Source organism: Pelodiscus sinensis, chromosome 2 (assembly GCF_049634645.1).
Source record: "Pelodiscus sinensis isolate JC-2024 chromosome 2, ASM4963464v1, whole genome shotgun sequence".
Taxonomy (NCBI): domain Eukaryota; kingdom Metazoa; phylum Chordata; order Testudines; family Trionychidae; genus Pelodiscus; species Pelodiscus sinensis.
Genome location: NC_134712.1, coordinates 46,320,464 through 46,343,229, shown reverse-complemented (window position 1 = coordinate 46,343,229; position 22,766 = coordinate 46,320,464). Strand labels below are relative to the sequence as shown.

The following is a 22,766-nucleotide window of genomic DNA, read 5'->3' as shown; positions in this document are numbered from 1 at the left end:
GTAAGGCTATGTCTACACAGTAGCTTTCTTTTGGAATAACTGAAATTATAACGAAGAGCATGTCTACACTGCAAATCACTCCGACATCTGTAACCCTTATTATTTTATGTGGAGTAAGGAAAGTTGACTTTCTGCTGTGAAGACAGCACCAAAAGCTAAATTAAGCTATTTCGACTAAGCTATGCAATTGACATAGCTCTAGTCACTTAGCTTAAGTCGACTTTTGCCCTGTGTAAACATGCCCTAAGAATCTACCTCTTTGTAATTGTACAGGAAAGCTAGACAGTGTGAGCTCTGGTCCTAAAGCCTCCAGAAACTAAATGCAAATGGAAAATCCCCCCCAGATGTTGCATAAATTGCAAGGTTCATCCCCTGGAGGCTAGTCTAATTTGCCCACAGAAGAGAGTCACACTTTTAGGCTGGGTCCAACTCAATTTTATTGTTTGCAAACAAGGTTCGGCTAAGAAGCTCAGTGCTCAAAGCAAAGCCGACCCCCAGCATCGGGTAAGCAAGGGGTCTTATAGGGTTAGCATCCTTCCTGGTTTATGTGCCTTAACATGATTGGTTACCTTATTTTGCTTCTAATATCCTTGGAAGTCAGGTTTATCTCCAAATAAGGTTAGCTGCACTATGCAAACCTGCTGACTCCGAGGTTACAATTGTTTGTTACATTTATTTGCTTGCTGAACAATAGGGGGTTACACTTCCTACTTGCCTGCTTGACCCTGTCACCAGTGAAATATAGATCTACATTCTTACTCAAGCAGGAAACTGGTTTCATTTCCTGCTACACAGTCACTATAACAAACTCCTGATTTAGGGGTCTGGCGGGTGAAGGCAGAGGATTAGCAATGCTCATCTGTTACACCCGGGGCACCACAGCGCCGCCTCGCACGAGCTCCCTGATTACAGGGATCAAACCAGGGGCTACAGCGGCCACCGCTACACTAGGAGCCCTCAGGGCTCCCAATCACGCCGCAGCTCCCCGACCAGTGACCAACACAAGGGCAGAGCCACATCCCGCTTGTTAACGCGCATGCTCAGAAATAAAGGCCTCGGCACGCGCCCAACTGGGAAGGGAGGAGGAATCGCACACAGTCGGTGGCGGGGGGGGGGGTTGTTGCTTTACGGCAGTGTGTCGTAACGCTCCCTGAACTAGCAGTGAAGTGTCGCACTCACGGATGCCGTTGGGTGTGGGAGATTTAAAGTGAAAGGCGCCAGACTCCGCGGCGGGGCCCTGGGCCGGCGGTAGCATGGCGGGGGCTGGCGCCGTGCCTGGGGAGCTCAGCCTCATGGACAAAGGCATTGGGAGGTGAGGGCGGAGCCGCTGCTGGGGAGCGAGGGGCACTGCCCGCAGGAGAGCGCGCGGGGTGGCGTTGCCCACTTGGCGCAGGCGGGCGCGCGTGGGAAGGCCGGACCGGGAGCCGCTGTAGCCGGTGCTCACGCAGAGCCGAGCTCGCCGCCTTCAGAGCAGAGTCGCGCGCGGGGCCGAGCTGTGTGACTCTGCCTGGTGGGTTCTCCTCGCAGCCGCTTCACGCCCCCTGCCATGTTCTGTGGCTACAGGGGGCTGTCGTCCATAGCGATGTATGTTAAAGAGTTTTCCCTAGTGCTGAATGTGGGACCGCCAGAAACTAAGGGGTGTAGGAGAGAGGCGGTACTTTCTGTTTAACGCTTTAGCTCCAGACCGTATGTGACCAAGCGTAGATACTGTTGTCAAGGTTACTTGAGCTCCTCCATATCTTTTATAGTGGCGTGTTATCTAAACCAGCTTTTAAAAGTAAGCAGATCAGTAAACCTTCAATAAATTTTGCCTTCAGACGTGGGTATCAAGCCCATATTAAAGGGCCTAAACAATAGGGCTACGTCTACATTGGCAAGATTTTGCGCAAATACTTTTAACGCAAGAGTTTTTGCGTTAAAGTATTTGCGCAAGAGAGCGTCTACACTGGGATGTGCCTTTCTGCAAGAGATGTGCTTTTGTGCAAAAGCATCCGTGCCAGTAATGCTCTTTTGCGCAAGAAAGCTCCGATGGCCATTTTAGCCATCGGGCTTTCTTGTGCAAGAAATTAACATTGCCTGTCTACACTGGCCTCTTGTGCAAGAACAGTTGTGCAAGGGGTCTTATCCCTGAGCGGGAGCATCATAGTTCTTGCACAAGAAGCACTGATTTCATACATTAGAACGTCCGTGTTCTTGTGCAAGAACTCCCCTCCAGTGTAGACAGGCAGCATGTTTTTGCGCAAAATCATGCCAATGTAGACACAGCCTAGTTCTTTGCTTTTCTAACTTAATGTTCTTTTTTTATTTATTTTGTTTTTTAGAAATCTTCAATTTTAAAAGCACTAAATATTTATACTTATCTGATCCTGGGCAATAACCTGGCTGAAGCCAAACAGAAGCTTTTAAATAGAGACAGAAATTTGCTCTGGGGACAAAAACCCTTTAATTACTCTATTAAACTCTGATTTCCCCCAATTGTCCCCCACATTTCAAATGACAGCATTGTAGTAAATGTAGGTGGCTAGAAGAGAATCTTTGTTTTAATCGTGGTATTTATAAAATACAGTGTATTAGTTTGATTTGACTACAGGAGTTGGTTGTGAAAAATTCACATCCCATAGCAGAGTAGTTAAGTTAATTGGTCGATCTCTGCCTAAACAGAATTTTAGGAGAGTTCTTCTATCAATCTAGCTTCTGCACTCAGAGCGTGGTTTACCTACCCTAATGGGAAAATCCCTTCTGTTGACAAAGCTAGTGTCCATATAAAAGTAGTGCAGCTGTAGTGTTGTAAGTGTGGCATGTCAACTAGCCTATACTTGAGACTGTGATCATGTCTTCTTTGAAGATGCAGTGGGGAGGAAGGGGATTTAACATCTGGCAGACATTATTCTAAGTGTCCTCTGTTAAATATCATTTCCAAAAGATGCCTTTCAGTTAATTATTGTTCTGAAGTGTTTTTTGGTATGTACTCGTGCCTCCCTGGTGTTATACTCTGTACTGTGAGAAAAGTGACACTTCTAGTCAGAAATATAAAAAAGGCCTACTAACTTTTTAGAGAAGGAGGACTAAAGATACTGATAAGTATAGTGATTTTTTTTTCAAATTTAAATATTGAGAACCTTAAATGTAAGGCACATTATTTTGATTTGCTATAGTAAACTATTCTACTTGAATAAAAACATTTTTTAACTAGTGATGAATACAAATTGTGATTTGCTCCCCTTAAAATATTGGTTAATTTGAGATTTAGACAAGTTTAATAAGTAAATGATCTTTCATCTTAATTAATACTGGGTATTTTCATTTATAGCTTGTTGGAGATAACTCTCAGTTCAGAACTTCACACAGTCAACCTACATTGTAACCAGATCTCCAAGATTGAAGGGCTTGGTCATATCCGGAGTTTGCAGCATTTAGACCTGTCATCTAATCAAATAAATCAAATTGAAGGACTAAGTACCCTGACTAATCTTCGCACTTTAAATTTATCCTGTAACTTGATAACAAAAGTAGAGGGTTAGCATATTTTTGTTTTCTTTCCCTTTGACAGTTTATGAGCCTCTTGAAAGTTATGTTGAGCTTTGATTCAAGAAAAATCTTTATTATGTGTTTAAACCTCTTGAAGTCAATCCCATATTATGTATTGGATTAAATTTAAAAAAATAGTAATTTGTCATTGATAGTGTCTAGTCTGATAGTTTTTCTTATTTTACCAAACATGCTTATCTTTGAGTATTTTTTTAAAGCTTTTACACTAACTTTCCCCTTCCCCGTTTTGTTTAGGACTAGGAAAGCTACATAATTTAACTAAATTGAATTTGTCATACAACCGGATACATGATCTTACTGGTAAGTGGGTCTGGCAGTGATATTGTCACACTTTGCAAAGACATTTGGTCAGATGCTTTATACTAAGAACTAAAATATAAGAAATGTATGAGGTTGGATGGCTCAAGAATTTATTACCACTGGAAAGTGATGCTTTTAATCTGTTTAGATCGTGGGTAAAAATCCTGACCAGGTCAATAATGGCTGAAACTAACCACCTCACTGTTAAATGGTAATGAATGTGAAATACATTAAAAATCTTAAAAGAAAGATGCACTGTCATTTGAACCACCATTTGCAATGAGCCTATTTTTCTCATGTTGGTAGTATCAGAAGAGCAATCAAAGATTGTAAAGATTATGGATGTGAATGGGTAATGCGGGTTACCTGGGAGCAGCTTCCCACCTGCGGCCTGTTGCAGGCAGAGGGCTGCTCCAGCTCCTCAGGCTGCTGGCTCCCAGCCCATGTGGGCTCACAGGCTGGGAGTCTGCAGTCTCACATAGAGCCAAAAGTGGCATCTGGGAGAGTGAGGGAGGGGGCTACCACTTCCAGCCCATGAGCTCACACAGACTAAGAGCTGATAGCCCTCTATCCACTCCCACTGCTGTTTCCGGCCCTATGTAGGCTAGGAGCTAGCAGTCTAGCACAGGATTGGGAGCCGCTCCAGCCTGCCCACTCCCATTTAATCAGTCAACCAGTTAAAATTAATGTTCAACTGGTTAACTAATTAAATGGGATTCTACATCCCTAGTGGACATGTTTAGATACTTTTGCTGAAGCAGAGTGAGAATCTTGAGTTGCATTGTACTGTAACAGTGTTGTCAATCGGTCCTGTACAATGAGCACTATATTCACTTAAAAAAATCCAAAATGTTTTAAACAAGGAGGAGTTCAAAAATAGTACAGCAGGAAGGAGACCTGGGTTTTATTTTCAGTTCTGCCAATGTCTTGCTACGTTTGTAAAGTGCAAAATCTCCCCAACTTGAGAACGTCTGAATTGTATATCCAGATACAGAATGTTATTAGGGAGAGTATTATCATAATAGTTTTGTTCTGTAAAATCTTTCATTTGAAGGTCCCAAATAACAGTTTTAATCACTTGCCCTCACAGTAGCCCATGAGTATTGTGTCCTGTATTTTATGTACTATAGATACTTTTTGAATGCAAGAGAAAAGCTTCTTTGAAAATGAATCTTTAGGCTAACTTCCTGGAGTAGTCATCACATCTTACTTTGGTCACAGCATGTAGGCAACTAATTCAAAGTGTGTGCTATTAACAGTAGGGATGTTAAGAAACAAGTAATTTCTTAATTGTCAGCTACACAATTAGTCAATAAAGGGGTAGAGCTACCACTCAAGCCCTGCTTCTCCCGGGTCTGGCAACTATCCCCACTGCATCTCTGCACTATAAGCTTATGTAGTTCAGAGCTGCAGCAGGGGTTGATGCCAGGTCCCGCCATGAGCCAGGCTGCCTGTGTGTCTGCTTTTATTGCCGGGACTGGCATCAACCCATGCTGCAGCTCTGCAGTATAAGCACTAAGAGCCGGTGCATGGGCAGGCTGGCTCAGTCCTGGCTCGTGCTGGGACCTGGCATCAACCCCCACTGCGGCTCTGCACTACAAGTACTAAGCCAACGAGGGGATTGATGCTGGGTCCCAGCACGAGCCAGGACAGAGCCAGCCTGCCCAAGCACTGGCTCAAAAATGTTCTTGTGGGGGAGAGAATAGGGGGAGTGTTGCATGTAGTCAATAACGTTAACCAATAAGCACCCATGTATTGGTTCATCATTTTGTTGAGTACACTATTACATCCCTAATAAACAGTAGTACACAATGATTTTGGCACTAAATAAAGAAGATGTTTCAAGTGGTGCTTGCAATATTTATCATCTACAAAGCATCCACTCTGACATCAAAACACAAGGTATTAGTGTGGCCATTGTCATTGTAAAAGCACCGTTATGAAATCTTTGCGTTTTTGTCTGCAATGATGTATTCTGTGCTGGTGCAGTGCCATTGTATATGGAAATAGCAGACATTGTGGCCCTGTCAATTGGACTGGCCATCCCATCACATTAGCATAATGATTTTTGTCAACTTTCAACAACTAGGAATCGGTTTGTCTTCTTTCAACAAGCCAGCAGCAGCTGAGGTATTACTAGGCAGCAACATAAGCACAGTAGTCGATTATCTGTGATGTGTGTTCTTACTAATGGGAATTATTGAAACCAGGGACCACTGACCCACAAAAAAGTCAGTCTGGGCCTTACAGAAGTAAGATGTTTAAAAAAAGCAAAACCCCCAAAAACCATTCACTGACGTGGCCCCTGACTGAGAGAGACACTGCCCACATTTCCCTTGCACACCACCTTAGGGGGGCCCAGTATGGGCTCCCCAATGCTGGGGGCCCCTAAGCCTAGGGGGCTAGATCCAGGCAAGCCGGGGCCCACATTTGGCCCCTTGGCCTGAGGTTCCCCACCCCGATTTAGACCTTGAGAAATAAAGTCTAAGAAAATGTGTTTATATAAAGTTAAGCTGAACTATATTAGGTCAATTTACAACAATGCAGTGATTACTGTGGTGGAGTATGTCCACTCCCTTGCTCAGATTGGTGGTGAGTGTCCTCAGCACTGATCTGAGCAACAAAGGGGCACTTTCACTGGCCTACAAGATGGAGTGTGAGGATCGAAGAGCCTGGTCTTTTTATCCATTGGCAAAGCTCCTTCCTGAGATCCCAGGTGCCCAACAGATTCCCAGGCTCCTATGCAGCCTACTTATTCCTCCTTCAACTCCCTGTTCCCTGGGTGGCTGCAAAGAATATACATATTACAGAATTGTGGGTGGTGAGAACTAGACATGAGGGAGCACTATTTCCACAGTGATGAGCCTTGTTTTGTGTAAGGTTCTTTGTGTGATAATGCTTACAGGAGCGAGGTCAGCAGCAGGAGGAGTTGGTAGAGGTGGAATAGGAAGATCTACCACTATGTAAATTTCGGAAGGATTGAATCCACTAAAGTAGCCTCCCAGGAGCTGCTCTATTATTGTACTTCTTACAATGTCCATCAATATACAATAAGCTTTTTAAAGTAAAACTTTATTAATGAACTGTTTCCAAATAGGAAGTGTGATTAACCTTATTCAGGAATCTGTATCTTCTGCTTGATTTTTTTTTTCAATAATTCTTTTTTGTCATATTTTTAAATCCCCTCTTTAAGGGGATTGATTTACAGGCAGTCCCCAGGTTACGTACAAGATAGGGACTGTAGGTTTGTTCTTAAGTTGAATTTGTATGTAAGTCGGAACTGGTACATATTGTAGGGGAAACTCTAGCCAAACATTTCTCCAGAGCTCAGTTTTATTCTCCCACACCTCACTTCCCTCAGTCCTTTATTCTCAAGCTGAGGTGTCTGCTGAGAAAAGCCACTCCGCGTCTCCCTAGTCTGCTGGGGGGGGGCGCTAGCTTCGCATCTCCCTGGTTTGCTGGGGGGAAGCAGCTAGTGCAGGGTTGCCTCACCCCGTTTGTAAGTAGGGATCCGATGTAAGTCGGATCCATGTAACCCGGGGACTGCCTGTACACCAAAAATATAACTTTTATTCTTAGAGCTGACCCTAACTACAGTAGACTTCTGATAATCCGGCACCTTTGGGACCTAGGTGGTGCCGGATTATCGGATATGTTGGAGTACCGGAAGGTGCTATAAGGGGGCATACTCCCAACCCCTGCCAGAGTCAAACACCTCCCTTCCTTGCTGTAACCCAGCTTTTCTCCCCCAACCTTATGTACGGGTACCAATACAGCTGCCTGCGCTCAGCGGCTGGCTGCTAGCAAGTGCAGGCTGGACGCTCTGTGAACTGGGGACCATGAGCAGAACGGTGTGGGCCAGGAGCCCGCATGTGGCTCACAGTGGCTCGACCGTGAGAGTGGCTGACCGGAGCACTTCTGGGTTCCAGTTGCTGTTGGACTATTGGGGGAGTCAAACAACTGGATACCAGACCATTGGAGTTTTTACTGTACTTGAATAGAGTATAAACTTCAATATTAGTGGTGTACTTTGCATTTACTACAATAAATCTGCCATGAGAATATTCTCTTATGTTTAAGTTGATTTTGGGGGAAAAAAATCAACTGACAATATCGCTTTTGACTTATTTCTCACAGTTTAACTAAGGATGTAAAATCCCATTTAATCGGTTAACCAATTAAACATTATGTTTAATTAAAGGGGGGGCTGCTTGAGCTCCGCTGGGGTGGAGTGTTCCTTCCTGCTGGTGGGAGCAGCCCCTTTACCTGCAGTGCTCCTGAGCTCTTTGAGGTTGCTCTGGGAGCAGCAGCAGCCCCCAGCCATAGCGTGCCCCCTGCAGAGCTGGAGCAGCTCCCTGTCCACGGCACAGGTTAACAGTTAATTTGAGCCAATCACCCATTAAGGTTAACAATTAACATTTCACATTTCTACAGTTAACATTGAAGCAGTATTGTCTTATAATGAATAAACAGTGGAAGGAAAGTGGATCAAATATTGGATAATTTCAGGATGTAAAATATTTTAATTTATTTTTATTGTAAATAGCTCTGCTATCATTTACCAATCTGGAAAATGTTTGTTCTTGTCTGTAACAAAAGTCACTGCTGTGTATTTTTCTAAATTTTACAGGATTTTTGGATCTTCGTGGAGCCAGTCATAAAATTAATCACATTGATCTCCACAGCAACTGCATAAGTAGTATTAACCATTTACTCCAGTGTATGATGGGACTGCATTACTTGACCAATCTTACTTTAGAAAAAAATGGAAAGAGCAATGCAGTCTGTGACATAACAGGTATGAATAATATAATAGATAATTACTTTGAACTCTAGTTACTGTCCAGATATCTGTGGCTTCTGTGTCTTATAAACCCGTGATCTAGTTTCTGCAACTAGTAAGGGTTGCACCTCCCTTATGCGGGATTCCCTGGTCTGGCAACATCTGGATCATGGATCTTCATGGACCACAGAGCCCACTGTGGCAGAGGGAAGAGGGAGGTCTGGGGCAGGAGTGTGGTAAGGAGCACCAGCAACTCAGCTGGGAGCCGTGTGTGGGGGAGGGGAGGGCAGGGTGGGGAGTTCTGGCCCCAGTGGCGCTCCCTGGCCCCAGTGACTGGGGAACTCTAACCTGGCCGCGGCCATGGACTTCAAGCCTCAGCCAGGGAGCTTCGACCCCGTCCTTCTGCACTGGGCATGGAGCTGCAGTCCCAGCTGCAGGGCCAGGTGGCTGCAGAGCTCTACCCCAGCTGTGTGGAACTCTGGCTATGGTGCTTTAGCCTGGCAGCAGCAGGGCTGAGGGAGCCGTGTGGGCAGGCTAGAGCCCTAGTCTGGTGGCAACATGGCTACAAGTGGAGGGGCCACCCCATGTCTGGCAAATCCCCTTGTTTGGGGCCACTTAGGACCTGTGGGTGCTGGACCAGTGAGGTCCAATCTGTAGCTTGATTTATAAATGGCCAGCCATCAGAAACCTAAATTTTGTCATACTGTAGTGACCTCTCTACTACCAGATTCATGCTCTCAGAATCTTGAAGTTTTCTTCCTTTCTTCCTGTACAGTGTACCATGCATGTTGAAAGTATTTTTTCTATTATTATTTATTGCTTTATTTAAATATTAAGGCTTGATCAAAAACAAACTGTTTCTTTGTCAAAGAAGAGCAGCAGTTGTGAAAAGTCAGCTGAGAACTGGCGGGCCATCTGATGTTGCCTCTTTGTTTCCTGCTACTAAATAGGATTAAGACATTTTAACATACTAATTGCTGGGGCAGGGATTTTAGTCAGTTGCAAATGGACAGAGAGAAGTTTTATGAAACAGTGTTCACATTTTAATACAGACAATTTGAGAACTGGAAAAAAAAATTCTGCTCCTTAAATTGTACCAGGGGTACTCTCAGCATGCTTAAAGAAGTATCATGGCATACCTAAAATACTGTATGTTCTGCATGCTGGGGATGAGAGAAAAAATACTTGAGTTATCAGTTGTGCATGCATCTCATAAGGAATGAGCTATGATCCACCAAGAGCTAAGTTTGTCCCAGTATATTTAGTGGTGCTAGTCCAGAACATGATGAGCCTTAACTGAAATTATTACTTAAAAGAAATAATTAAACTTAATACGTAGTATAATAAAATGACATGTTTAAACTGAAAATCTTAGTATAGAAAGACTGTCTTAGATAAATATTATATTGAACATTTTATTGGAGTCATATTTAAATTATCTTTAGCATGAAGGTGTTCACAGCAGTTGTCAGTAGTTAATGGTGAAGAAACAGTTTCTGTAGTATCCTTTTGGAACTGCAGGTTCATATTGTCCAAAAACTTTAGTCTAAACTGTGATCCATGTTTGGTTTCTGCACTGGGGATGTGAAAATTAGGTTAATTTACTAATTGAGTAGTCAGTAGAATTTTATTGAGTAGTTGATATGGGAAGGCAACCGACTCAGTCCCAACTCACACCAGGACCCAAACCCCACTGTAGCTCTGCAATTTAAAAGACAGTATGAGCCGGGCAGCGTGCCCCCCCCCCCCCCCCCCCCCAGTACAGAGGCAGCAAGGAGGGGCAGAATGAAAGTAGATCATTCAACTACCCAATAAGCCTAAGCTAGTCGACTATTCGCTTTAACTCTGTGCAGAATAGGAATGTTAGTGTTTGGAAAGCTTGAGCCCTGTGCTCAGGTTCCATTATAAAAATAAGTTATTTAAATACAAACAAACAAAAAAGGCAAAAAAATGGATTTAAATTAGTTTTTGCTTTTAAAAACAAATAGCTTGTTTTAATTTCAAAGTATGTTAAAATAATTTTAAATACATACTTAATATTAGAGCTTTAACAAATATTCCTCCTTCTGTGGTCTGCTCAAGGAATAATCCTAAAGTTACTCTTTGTGTCACTTATGTCCAGCTCCTTTCTGAGCAGGGGTTTGAGGTTGCAGTCCACTTTCCCAAAACTGTTTTTTTTCCAGACAGGGTTGACAAACATCCAGCCCCTTTTCTTTAGTTTATCTCCCAAGGCTATGACAGTCATTTGATTACTTGTAACTGCTCTTTCAGAGTAGAGTGCATTATTAAAGGACAAAAGAATCCAAAGAAAATTAACAAAACGAGATGTAGACAAATGATCTGAGCCAAAACCTAAACATACCATAAGTCACTCATAAGTCTTATGGGGAACATGACAGGTTTAATTCTTTCCACTCTTCAGTAGGGCTAGGTCACCCTGAGACCATCAGTCCAGTCTGTTTGTTGAATACAAAAAGAAGGCCTCTGTCAGATTAAATGAAACCTTTTTTTCCCAAAATAACTTTTTTCTTGTTCCTCTGGTACCTGTTTGACTAGTATACATCAACCACCCAGGAGTGATCAATTCTCTGGAGCTATGTACAATCCCAGGGACTGCAGTAATCATCCCACACTGTTTTTAGTTCCTGGAAGAGCTATGTTAACATTTCCCTTTAGAGTGAAATGAAATTCCTAGCCCACAGTGGTTCACAGAATACTGTAGTCATACACTTAATACTGCAACCAGGTATACTATCTTTGCATCTGCCACACAACAATTATTTTCTTCATTTTTGTTTAAATACAGTAGACTTCCTATAATCCGGCACCTTTTGAGACCTAGGTCGTGCCGGATTATCGGATATGCCAGAGAACCAGGAGGTACTATAGGGGAGAATACTCCCAACCCGATCCCTCTCCCCTCCTCTTTTCCAGAGCCAAACACTTCCTGTCCCTGCAGTAACCCAGTCCCTCTTCTCCCCCAACCTTATGTCCGGGTCCCAAGGCAGCTGCCTGTGCTCAGTGGCCAGCTGCTAGCAAGTGCAGGCTGGACGCGGTGTGCGCTGGAGACCATGACGGAAGGGCGCAAGGCCGCGAACACGTATGCGGTTCACAGTGGCCCGGCCGTGGAGTAGCTGACCGGAGCACTTCTGGGTTCCAGTTGATGCTGGACTCGTCAGAGTGCCGGACAACTGGATGCCAGACAATTGGAGTTTTACTGTAGTTCAAGTCAATGAAAGTTAAGAAATGTATTGGGAGTTGGGGAAAAAAAGCAGGAAAACTTGTTTTCCTCTTCCAATATACGAATAAAAACTTCATATGAGAGGATGAGATTCTCTGGATCTGAAATCTTAAGAGATTGTTTCTAGTCACATCACTTCAGTTCCTTAACAACAGATAATACTTCATTTTTTAAATAAATCAATTGGTTTATCAAATACATCTTTTTTTTGTAACATATCCAGTACGTACAAGGTAGGTAATTTTTTTTTTTTTTTCAATTCTCATGCAAACATTAGTGTAGCATGCACACACTGGGATTTGTTCAGTGCAGGTACCTCACTGTAGCTACAACAGTACACAAAAGCCCAGTCTAGTTAAGGCTTCAACCATCATCCTCCAGGAGGATTTTGTTCTGTAATGTTTCCTGGCTGGGTCGTCTAACTTAGTATTATATATTTTACTTCTAAGATGGTAGCATGCCTAGAATCTGGCAGACATCTTTTACGTTTAATTGAAATAAGTTTATAAATAATTCATCCCTAAAGGTTACAGAGAGATTATTCTTCAGACTTTGCCTCAGCTTACAGTCCTAGATGGAAGGAATGTATTTGGTGAACCAATAAACTTGATAGAAGAGAATTCATCAGATTTGCAGTGTTTGGAAGGCCTCTTGGATTGTTTGGCTTCATCCAGTTCTCCCTGCCATGAAGAACAGGTACTCACTGTTATTTTCAAGTGTAAAAACAGTGTACAAATTTAATTATTGTTGTGTTGGATATAATTTTTGAATCTTTTTATATGTATTTTTTTAAGAGTTGTGTTAACTTGCGAGTGATCACTCCTCATATTGATAAGGTGTTAACTCAGTTTCGACAACGTGCAACACAAAGCACCTTTGATTCTTCAGAAGCAATATCCTCTTCAGAACCAGAAAAGGCTAAAGTAGATAATGAGTTACACAGTGAAATAAGGATAAAAAAACTAGAGGATCAAATTTCACAGCTCTTGCAGAAGGTAACTAGTTTTAAGGTATACACAAAAAGGCCTTTTTTATGTTTGAGATGTGCATCTGTGGTAACAAAAAGTCAATCCTTGCTGGCTGATGATGGTGTGACAGAGTGAGGACAGAAATGTGTATGTTAACATGTGTACACTAATTTTGAAGGAAATCAGATGCCACGAGTGATGATGGGCCAATGTAAGACTATTCATAAACTTAAAAAACTGTAGATAATACATCTGATAATAGAAATTTGAATACAGAATTAAATGTGTGGTGCTTTTGGTCCATTATACTGTCTTAATTCTCTTTTGGTTATTAAGTTGGGGGGGGAGGTTAATTGTAATCCTTTGACACATTTGACAAACCAGTCAGAAATACAAAAAGTGATAAAATCCTAGAATTGTGGAAGTTGTTAATGATACAAAATAATGGCCCAATCAGTTTGAATCTACAATAAACTTCCGATAACCCGGCACCTTTAGGACCCGGGGGTGCTGGATTATCAGATGTGCCAGACTATCAGAAGGGGGAGCTATGAGGGGTCTGGGGTGGCATCCCCCCCCTGCCCCAGACCCCTCATAGCTCCCCCTTCTGATAGTCCGGCTCTGCCCCAAGTGTCCCTGATTGAGCTGCTGCTGGTCAGTTTCAGCAGCAGCTGAATCGGGGATGCCTGGGGCAGAGCAGCTGGGGTGCTGCCGAGTTGGTCCCATAGCACCCGCCCCCCCCGGCACTGCGAGACCAGCCTGGCAGCACCCTAGCTGCTCTTGGGGACGCCTGGGACAGAGCAGCTGGGGTGCTGCCGGGTTGGTCCCGCAGCGCTGAGGGGCAGGCACTACGGGACCAACCCTGCAGCACCCCAGCTGCTCTGCCCCAGGCGTCCCCAAGTCAGCCACTGCTGAAACTGATCAGCGGCTGACTCCAGGAAGCCTGGGACAGAACTGCTCTGCCCCGGGCTTCCTGGAATCAGCCGCTGGTCAGTTTCAGCAGCGGCTGAATCGGGGAAGCTGGGTGCAGAGCAGCTCCAATTGTCCAGCAGCCAGAGTACTTCCGGGTTCCATCAGGAGTGCCAGAGCATTGGATGCTGGACCAATGGAGTTTTACTCTACCTTCTCATAGGGGCTGGGAGGACAATATTTTCTAGAGTATATGTGGTATAGGGATGTTAAATTTAGTTTAATCAACTAATCGACTGTTCGATAAGCGGGGAAGCTGCAGTGGGGTTAACTCCTAGCCTCGGGAGCTAACCCTGCTGTGGCTCTGCCTTTTACATTTATTAAGAGTGTGTAGGCTCTTAATACATTTAAAAGGCTGAAGTACAGCAGGGGTGACCTGGTGTGAGCCGGGACAGCTGATTCCTGGCTCACGTCGATCTCCCCCACTGCGCACCAGCCTTTTAAATGTTTTAAGAGCCTGCCTGCTCTTAATACATTTAAAAAGCAGAGGTGCAGCGTCTGGGATTGGGCACAAGCTGGGAATCAGCTGATTCTCAGCTTGCGCCTGGTCTCCACTACTCTCCACCCCTCACGGAGATGGTGCAGGGGGAAACAGTCTTTTAAGCTGGCTCCCCAAAGCACCGGCTCCTGCTCTCCCTCCCCCGCCCTCCTCCTTGCTGTTTCTCATAGAGGCAGCAAGGGAGGGGGGAAGCAACTAGTTGAGGGACTAGTCAGCTATCCAATAAGCTTTTGCTTATCAGATAGTCGACTAGTTGTTTACAACTCTTATGTGATGGTGTGTTTTTTTTGTTTTGTTTTGTTTTTTTTGTTAAGGACAGTACATAGTGTCCCTGGTATACAGGCAGTCCCCGGGTTACGTACAAGATAGGGACTGTAGGTTTGTTCTTAAGTTGAATCTATATGTAAGTCGGAACTGGCATCCAGATTCAGCAGCGGCTGAAACTGACCTGCGGCTGACTACAGGAAGCCCGAGGCAGAGTTGCTCTGCCCCGGGCTTCCTGGAATCAGCCGCTGATCAGTTTCAACAGGCTGAATCTGGACGCCAGTTCTTACATACAGATTCAACTTAAGAACCCCAGGCAACCCCAAATCAGCTGCTGCTGAAGCTGATCAGCGGCGGCTGATTCCAGGAAGCCCGGGGCAGAGCAACTCTGCCTCGGGCTTCCTGTAGTCAGCGCTGGTCAGTTTCAGCAGCGGCTGACTTGGGGACGCCTGGGGCAAAGCAGCTGGGGTGCTGCTGGGTTGCTCCAGTAGCGCCGCTCCTCGGCGCTACTAGACCAACCCGGCAGCACCAAAGCTGCTCTGCCCCAGGCGTCCTGATTCAGCCGCTGCTGAAACTGACCAGCAGCGGCTGAATCAGGACGCCTGGGGCAGAGCAGCTGGGGTGCTGCCGGGTTGGTCCAGTAGCGCCCAGAGCGGTGCTACGGGACCAACCGGCAGCGCCCCAGCTGCTCTACCATAGGCGTCCGAAGAAAAGCCTGGTCTGCTGCGGGGAGGGGCGCACTAGCTGCGCCCCCCTTTTTCCCTCTCCCCCAGCAGACCAGGGAGATGCGGGTGGCGGACCGAGACGCACCGCGGTCCCACTGCCAGGTCCTCCGCGGCTTTGCTCCACGTCTCCCTGGTCTGCTGGTCTCCAGCAGACCAGGGAGACGCAGAGCAAAGACGCGGAGCACGCGGGCAGCGGGACAGCCCAGACGCGCCGCTGCTGTCCCACTGCCAGCGTCCTCCGAGGCTTTGCTCCCCGTCTCCCTGGTCTGCTGGTAACCACTGTCCCGCTGCCCGTGTACTCCGCGGCTTTGCTCAGCGTCTCCCTGGTCTGCTGGGGGGGGCTCCCCCACCAGCAGACCAGGGAGATGCATAGCAGCTTTTCTCGCCCCAGAGGACGCGGGCGGTGGGACCGCGGCGCATCTGGGCGTCCCGCCGCTCCTGTCCTCCGGGGCAAGAAAAACCCCGTTCGTAACTGCGGATCTGACATAAGTCGGATCCACGTAACTCGGGGACTGCCTGTATTTACAATATCTTGACTAAATGCACAAAAGCAATAGACACAGTTATTTTCCACTTCACCAAGAATAGAACTCGAACTAATTTGCAGCAAGGGAGATTTATAGTAGGTGTTAGGAATGCTTTCCTAACTATAAGGATAATTTAGCAATGAAACAAGCTGTCAGTCATGGTTTTTAAAAATAAGTTAGACCAATGCTAGACAAAATGTTTTTCTAAGTATATTTAATTCTGCCTCCTTTGGAGAGGATGGAGTAGATTACCTCTAGAAGGAACTTCAAGTCTTAAGTTTCTGTGATCTCTGGTTATTAACAAACTTGGTAAAATAAATACATAAGTCTGTGGGAGTTGAATCAGTATAATTTCACTAGGCAGAAGGGGGCATGATTTAGGGGCACAAAACTTCGTGCAGTGCTGGGCCCTAATCCTCAGAGGACCAGCTGAACTAAGATAGAGGGTCTTCAGTTTTGTAGATCCTTCATCTGATGTGGGAACAAATTATGAATATACTTTCCCCCCACCTTTATAACCCTGTTGTCAGAGATCTATACTGGAGAATTTTTTTCCTTTCATGTGAACTGAAAATTGTCAAGAATTTTAACTATTCTTTATGAGAAACAACATTAACATCCTTCCGTGATAACTTCAGAAGTTCAAGGAATAATGAGTAAGCAATTACACATTATCTAACACAGTGTTCTGCCAGTATAGCTAAGTTTCCTGCATGAAAGGAAGGGTTGAAATGGTTGGCTGGCAACGGTCAAGAAATATTAACTAATTAGCTACAGTCTGTGGCATCTTCATTAGTTAATCTACGTCTATCAAAGCCATTTCATAAACCCTAATCCTTCAAATATAACATGAAAAAAATCCTTGTAGAAATTACTTATGTAATTTTTTTAGGCTAACAACTTTTTACTTGCTTTTGTTCTTAGGTCTCTAATTATTCAAGAACAGGCACTCCTCTGAAAGTTCTCAAAGCAAAGAGAGACACTGATCTGACTTCTGAGAGTGAGTGTGAAAGCGGAAAAGAAAACAACAGAAAGGTGGCTAAAAGAAGCAAGATCCCTAATTATCGTAAATCTACTTTGTCTACTAAACATCATGCTAATCATTTTAAAGGCAAAATAACAGACAGGTACTTTGAGTTCTGCCACAATGAAAACCCAAAGTTCATATTAAAAGGTCGAGTATTTCCTGAATTAATTTAACTCGGACTTGAAATTTTGTACTAAGAGTGCTGCTTGATGCCTGATGATTTTTATAGCAGTAATGAAGTTTCCAGTTTTTAGAAATTTCGTGTTATCTTTATTGATTAGTGCAGTCAGTTAACCCATTTTTATGTTACTCCTGTATCCATGGTTGGGATTGGTGTAGGGTTTTGTGGATTTTTTTTTTTTGAGCTCTTCTCTTATGCCTCTTTTTCCCTAGTATTAGTCTTTCATGGGCCCCTCTTTGAGAAATGGTAGAGTAAATCGGTACAGATTTTAATGTTTACTTTCTTTTCCAACATACTTTGCATAGTGATGGGTTAATTAACAGTGCTGACATCTGAAATACCCTCACTGGCATCTGAGTTAATTCCCATTTAAATGGACAGGACTGTTTATCTCACATATTGCTTTAGGTTCCATGCAAACTCAAGCATTGATTATACTTGCCATGTTTTTGAAGAGTCTTTCCATAATCATAAAAATAAATAAAGACTTCTTAATGAAAGCTCAGACTCTGAACAAACAAATGTGGTCCGTCCACACTCCCACATAGGGTCATGCTCCATACTGTGGGAAATGTGATAGTAGATGGTTGTGATGATACACGAGATTGAACTCTGTTCTTCCCTCAATACGTGCAGGTAGTTTCCCTTTAAAAATAAAACCCTGAGACCAGAGTGCTACTTAGATGAGAAGTAACAAGTGTACTAGTATTTTGGTTAAGCAGTACTTCTGCAGTGACCCCAAATGCAGGTAAAGAATCTTCCTTTCAGCGCTGCCTGTGATCATTGGAACTTTGAGTAATGCATTACTCAAAGGGATGTGGCACGGTCCACTCTTTCAGGATAGTGTTAATTTTTTATTTGATTTCATATTAAATAATCATAAGCACTGCTCCTTGTCAGTTATTCCTCATATTAATATATTTTCTTCCACACCTATGGACTACTTAATATATATTAATATAGGGTTTTTGTATATACTGGTGGGTGCACATAAACAACTGGTGAGTCCATACACTACATCAATGTTGGTGTTGCACATAAGAAATTTCAACTTGCCGAAAAGAAAATTCAGCCCGCCCAAGACTAGAATACTCTAGCATCCCCAATAGTGAGGCTGAAAGCAATGAGCCCTTTTAAATAGCAGAAATTGAAAGGGCTTGCAGCTCCTGTTCCCCACTAACATGATGCCTGGGAGCTTCAGGGGAGGTTCGAGCCCTTTCAATTGCTGTTATTTAAAAGATCTGCCCCTTACGCCCAAGGCCCCATCCCCTCTGGTGCAGCCCGCAACCACTCCAAACATTTTTTTTTAAGTGGCCCCCATTCAAAAATGATTGCCCACCCCTGCCTTGGATAACTACTTTTCAGGTCTGATGATCACTTTTCTTCATGGTTGTGCTTGCCTGCTTTTTAATTATGTCTTAGTTTCCTTTACATGTGAAGTGTGAGATGTAAAAGGTGAAATTTTAGAAGGTAATCCTCATAAGAATAGCCATACTGGATCAGACCAAAAGTTCATCTGGGCCAGTATCCTGTCTACCGACAGTGGCCAATATCAGATGCCCCAGAGGGAGGGAACACAACAGGTAATCCTCACATGATCCATCCCCTGTCACCCACCTCCAGAGAAACAGAGGCTAGGAATAACATTCCTACACATCCTGGCTAATAGCCATTGATGGACCTAACCTCCATGAATCTATCTAGTTCATTTTTGAACCCTGTTAAAGTTCTAGCCTTCACCAGAACTCCTCTGGCAAGGATTTCCACAGGTTGAAAGTGTGTTAAGTGAAGAAAAACTTCTTTTTGTTGTTTTTAAACCTACTGCCAATTAATTTCATTTGGTGACCCTTAGTTCTTATATTGTGGGAGTAAGTAAATACATTTTCCTTAGTCACTCTTTCCATACCAGTCATGATTTTTATAGACCTCTATTATATCCCGCCTTAGTCTCCTCTTTTCTAAGTTGAAAAGTCCAAGTCTTTTAAATCTCTCTTCATATGAGACCTGTTCCAAACCCCTAATAATTGTTGCCCTTTTCTGAACCTTTTCCAATGCCAATATATCTTTTTAGAGATGAGGCGACCACATCTGTATGCAGTATTCAAGATGTGGGCGTACCATGGTTTTATATAAAGGCAATAAGATATTTTCTGTCTTATTCTCTATCCCTTTTTTAATGTCTCCTGGCATTCTATTTGCTTTTTTGGCTGCTGCTGTACACTGAGGGTATGTCTAGACTGCATCCCTCTGTCGACAGAGGAATGCAGATTAGGCAGGTCAACATTGCAAATGAGGCAAGGATTTAAATATCCTGTGCCTAATTTGCATAAAATGGCTGCCACGTTTTGCCAGCTCAGCGCTTTGTTGTCAAAAAGGGGCAGTCTAGAGGGGGTTCTGTCGGGAAATAAAGCCTTTTTCGACAGATCCCTTATGCCTCCTACAAAGAGGTTTACAGGATCTGTCGAAAAAGGCTTTCTTTCTTGACAGATCCTCCTCTAGACTGCCGCTTTTTGCCAACAAAGTGCTGAGCTGGCAAAATGCAGTGGCCATTTTTATGTAAATTAGGCACGGAATATTTAAATCCCTGCCTCATTTGCAGTGTCGACCTGCCTAATCTGCATCCCTCTGCCGACAAAGGGATGCAGTCTAGACATACCCTGAGTAGATATTTTTAGAGAACTACCCAGATCTCTCTCGAGTAGTTATAGCCAAATTAGTCCCCCTCATATTTTATATATAGTTGGGATTATGTTTTCCCATGTGCATTACTTTACATTTATCAACACTAAATTTCATTTGCCATTTTGTTGCTCAATCACTTAGTTTGGTGAGATCTTTTTGAAGTTCTTCACAGTCTGCTTTAGTCTTAACTATCTTGAACAGCTTGGTATCATCTGCAAATTTTGCTACCTCACTGTTTACCCTTTTCTCTAGATCATTTATAAATAAGTTGAATAGGATGGGTCCCAGGACAGACTCTTGGAGGACCCCACTAGTTACCTTTCTCCATTCAGAAAATGTACCATTTATTCCTACCCTTTGTTTCCTGACTTTTAGCCAGTTATGAATCCATGAAAGGACCTTCCCTCTTATCCCATGACAACTTACTTTACTTAAAAACCTTTGCTTAAGGGACCTTGTCAAAGGCTTTCTGGAAATCTAAGTATCCTATATCCACTGGATCCCACATGTCAACATGTTTGTTGACCCCATCAAAGAACTGTAGCAAATTATAAGTCATGATTTCCCTTTACAGAAACCATGTTGACTTCCCCCAACTAATTATATTCATCCATGTGTCTGACAATTTTAATTTTTACTACAGTTGATACCAGTGATTTGATCTTAAAACCAAATGCCTGAAATTCTCTTGCTACATTTGGATAAGGAGAGAATTTCTGTAGATGAGCATTAAATAGTTTTCAAAATATATATCTAAGGGGATGGCATGTTTTTACAGTTAATCTAATTATTGTCAATTTCCACTCTGTTTACAACTTGTTCCCTTAAATTTAGATGTGCAGTTCAGTATAATTGACTTTTCCAGCTTCTAATATCAACAGATGTTGTTTTCTGATGCTCTGTAGGAGCAGCTGATATTTGATGTCTTCAGTGTGTAAAGAGAGATTTAACTTTGTACACATTTTAAGTATATTAACTTTACTATTATTTCAGAGGAGAGGAGCAGAATTTCTTGAAGTCAAAGTGTCTGCATTCTCAAATGAAAGAGAACTCTTCTTGTGTAAATTCAGCTTCAGAAACACCAGACTTAGAAGTGGTGGGAAAATCAGCCAAGAAATTGATGGGAAGACCAAAGAGTCAAATAAGAAAAACAGAAGGTGTGAATTCAAGTACTGCAGAGGAATCCACTTACAGAGTATGTTCTTACTTGCAATATAGGAAATGGAAAAATTTAGTCTTCACCGGTAGTAGAGCAAGAATAAATACAAAGGTTGTCCAAGGAAAATTTAAAAATTATTTTTGAATAGGATCATTTTGCTAAACTGTTCTGTAAAGTAGTGAAGTTTCAATAATTAAAAAAGCTCAAAACATAAACTTTTCAGCAATATATTATTATGCACTTTTTGTCATAGCAAATTGTTAATGTTCACTTTTCCTACTAAGACTTTTACAAATTTACGCTATGGCAGCGTAAACAAATAAGTAGAAGAGAAGAAAAAGTAAGTTGTAATGATACAGGTTGGTCCTCCCTGATCTAACACCTTCAGGCCCCCGTACTGCTGGCCCTATCCCCTGCCCTGCCTCTCTCCCCTTCTCCCTCTCTTCTCCCCCCCCCCCCAATTTCCTAGCTCCCCTGGGAAGCCCAGCTAGGCCATGCGTCGCCACATCCCCTCCTTCCCCCCACCCACCTGCATTGTACGGGGCTATCACCACTCTCATCCCCTGAAGCGCACTAGGATATTCTGACCCTGGAACATCTGTGGTCTTGCTGGACCAGAGTTTTCCGGTTTATAGAGGTGCAACCTGTATAACCCTTCTTTATGAGCCAGTTGGTTGGACAGGTGATTCTGTTAAGCTTTCCTACCCTGAGCAGATGAATGCATTTCCTCCTGTTGATGGAAGTAGATGTTTTATTTACCCAATATTCTTTTACTTAACCTGGTTTTCCATCAGCTTTCTAAAAGTACAAGCAGTTTTTATCAGAGCTATTAAGCAGAAGAGCTAACTATTTTATCTAAACCTGAAGTTTTCAGAATGTTGGTTTTTAATATTTTTATGTTCAGGCACTAGTTCAAGAACTGGATCAGGAGAAAGAGAAGAGATGGAAAGCTGAACAAGCTGAAAAGAAATTGAAAGAACATATCAAAGAATTGCAGAAACAGTCAAAAGAAGAAAAGGATATTCAGAGTATGGCTGTGTATACTACAGAAAGGTAAAGGAAAAATGTTTATTCCGCTGATTGGTTTAGTAAAATCCTCTCTTTCAAAGTTTGTTCCTCCATTTTTACTGTCTTCCAAATGGACAAAGTGTTAGCTCTCTAATGCAGGGGTTCTCGAACTTTGTGATACCGCAACCCCCCTCTAAGTTACTTGCGAACCCCCGGTGGGTCGGGACCCACAGTTTGAGAAATGCGGCTCTAATGAGTTACATGCATTCAATTCTCTTGCCTCCCTGTGCCAGCCCTGAATGAAAGAAAACACCCAACCATTACAAAGTACACCATTTTTAACATTCAGACTAGCAAAAGTCAATAAACCTCTTAATATTCTTGCTGGACTCATTTTCATAAATTCTATTTCCTAATGGAGTCTTGAGTAATATTAGAGTTGTCGATCAGTCATTTTGCCTTGGGTGGGCCGTGCTTCACAAGAAAAATGAGGCAAAAATATTTCCCAAGTTGAAACATCCATGTTGAATTTGGAAGATTTTTTTTTCCCTCACATTTTTTTCTTTTGGTTACAGAATCAATTCTTCTTTCCATTAATAGATGTTCACTCTGGTACAAATGTACCTAAGATGACTAACCTTTATTCCAGAATTTCAGAGTGAGATGTGATTCTGTCTTTTGTTAAATCAAATTAAAGAAAAATCAAGTTAATTTTTTTTAGAAATTGTAACATTACCGTAGTGAACCTTATCAACATGCCTAATAAAGCTCAGCATGGTGTTTTATTATTTGCCAGAATTAAACTTATTAAAAATATTTGAAGTTTTCTTGTATAGGATGGGATACATTGTTATAAATACATTATATATTTTAGTAAATATAAT

At 42.9% G+C, this 22,766-nt stretch overlaps 1 protein-coding gene across 6 annotated transcripts in view; it reads left to right on the top strand.

Moving 5' to 3' along the window:
* The first annotated feature begins 1,108 nt into the window (after positions 1-1,108).
* Positions 1,109-22,766, top strand: part of LRRCC1 (leucine rich repeat and coiled-coil centrosomal protein 1) — a 55,150-nt gene continuing 33,492 nt past the window's right edge. The window contains exons 1-9 of one of the 6 annotated variants that reach the window (XR_012901347.1): positions 1,109-1,312; positions 3,311-3,516; positions 3,784-3,849; positions 8,480-8,647; positions 12,400-12,569; positions 12,668-12,868; positions 16,750-16,952; positions 20,709-20,910; positions 21,779-21,927. Coding sequence is in view for 5 of the 6 variants with exons in the window: in XM_075920448.1 (XP_075776563.1) it covers positions 1,254-1,312; positions 3,311-3,516; positions 3,784-3,849; positions 8,480-8,647; positions 12,400-12,569; positions 12,668-12,868; positions 16,750-16,952; positions 20,709-20,910; positions 21,779-21,927 (1,424 nt within the window). In the remaining variant the exon portion in view is untranslated. Of the gene's footprint in view, positions 1,313-1,354; positions 1,585-3,310; positions 3,517-3,783; positions 3,850-8,479; positions 8,648-12,399; positions 12,570-12,667; positions 12,869-16,749; positions 17,000-20,708; positions 20,911-21,778; positions 21,928-22,766 lie in introns of those variants that run through there. The other 5 variants (XM_075920448.1, XM_075920449.1, XM_075920450.1 and 2 more) reach the window with 5 other exon arrangements.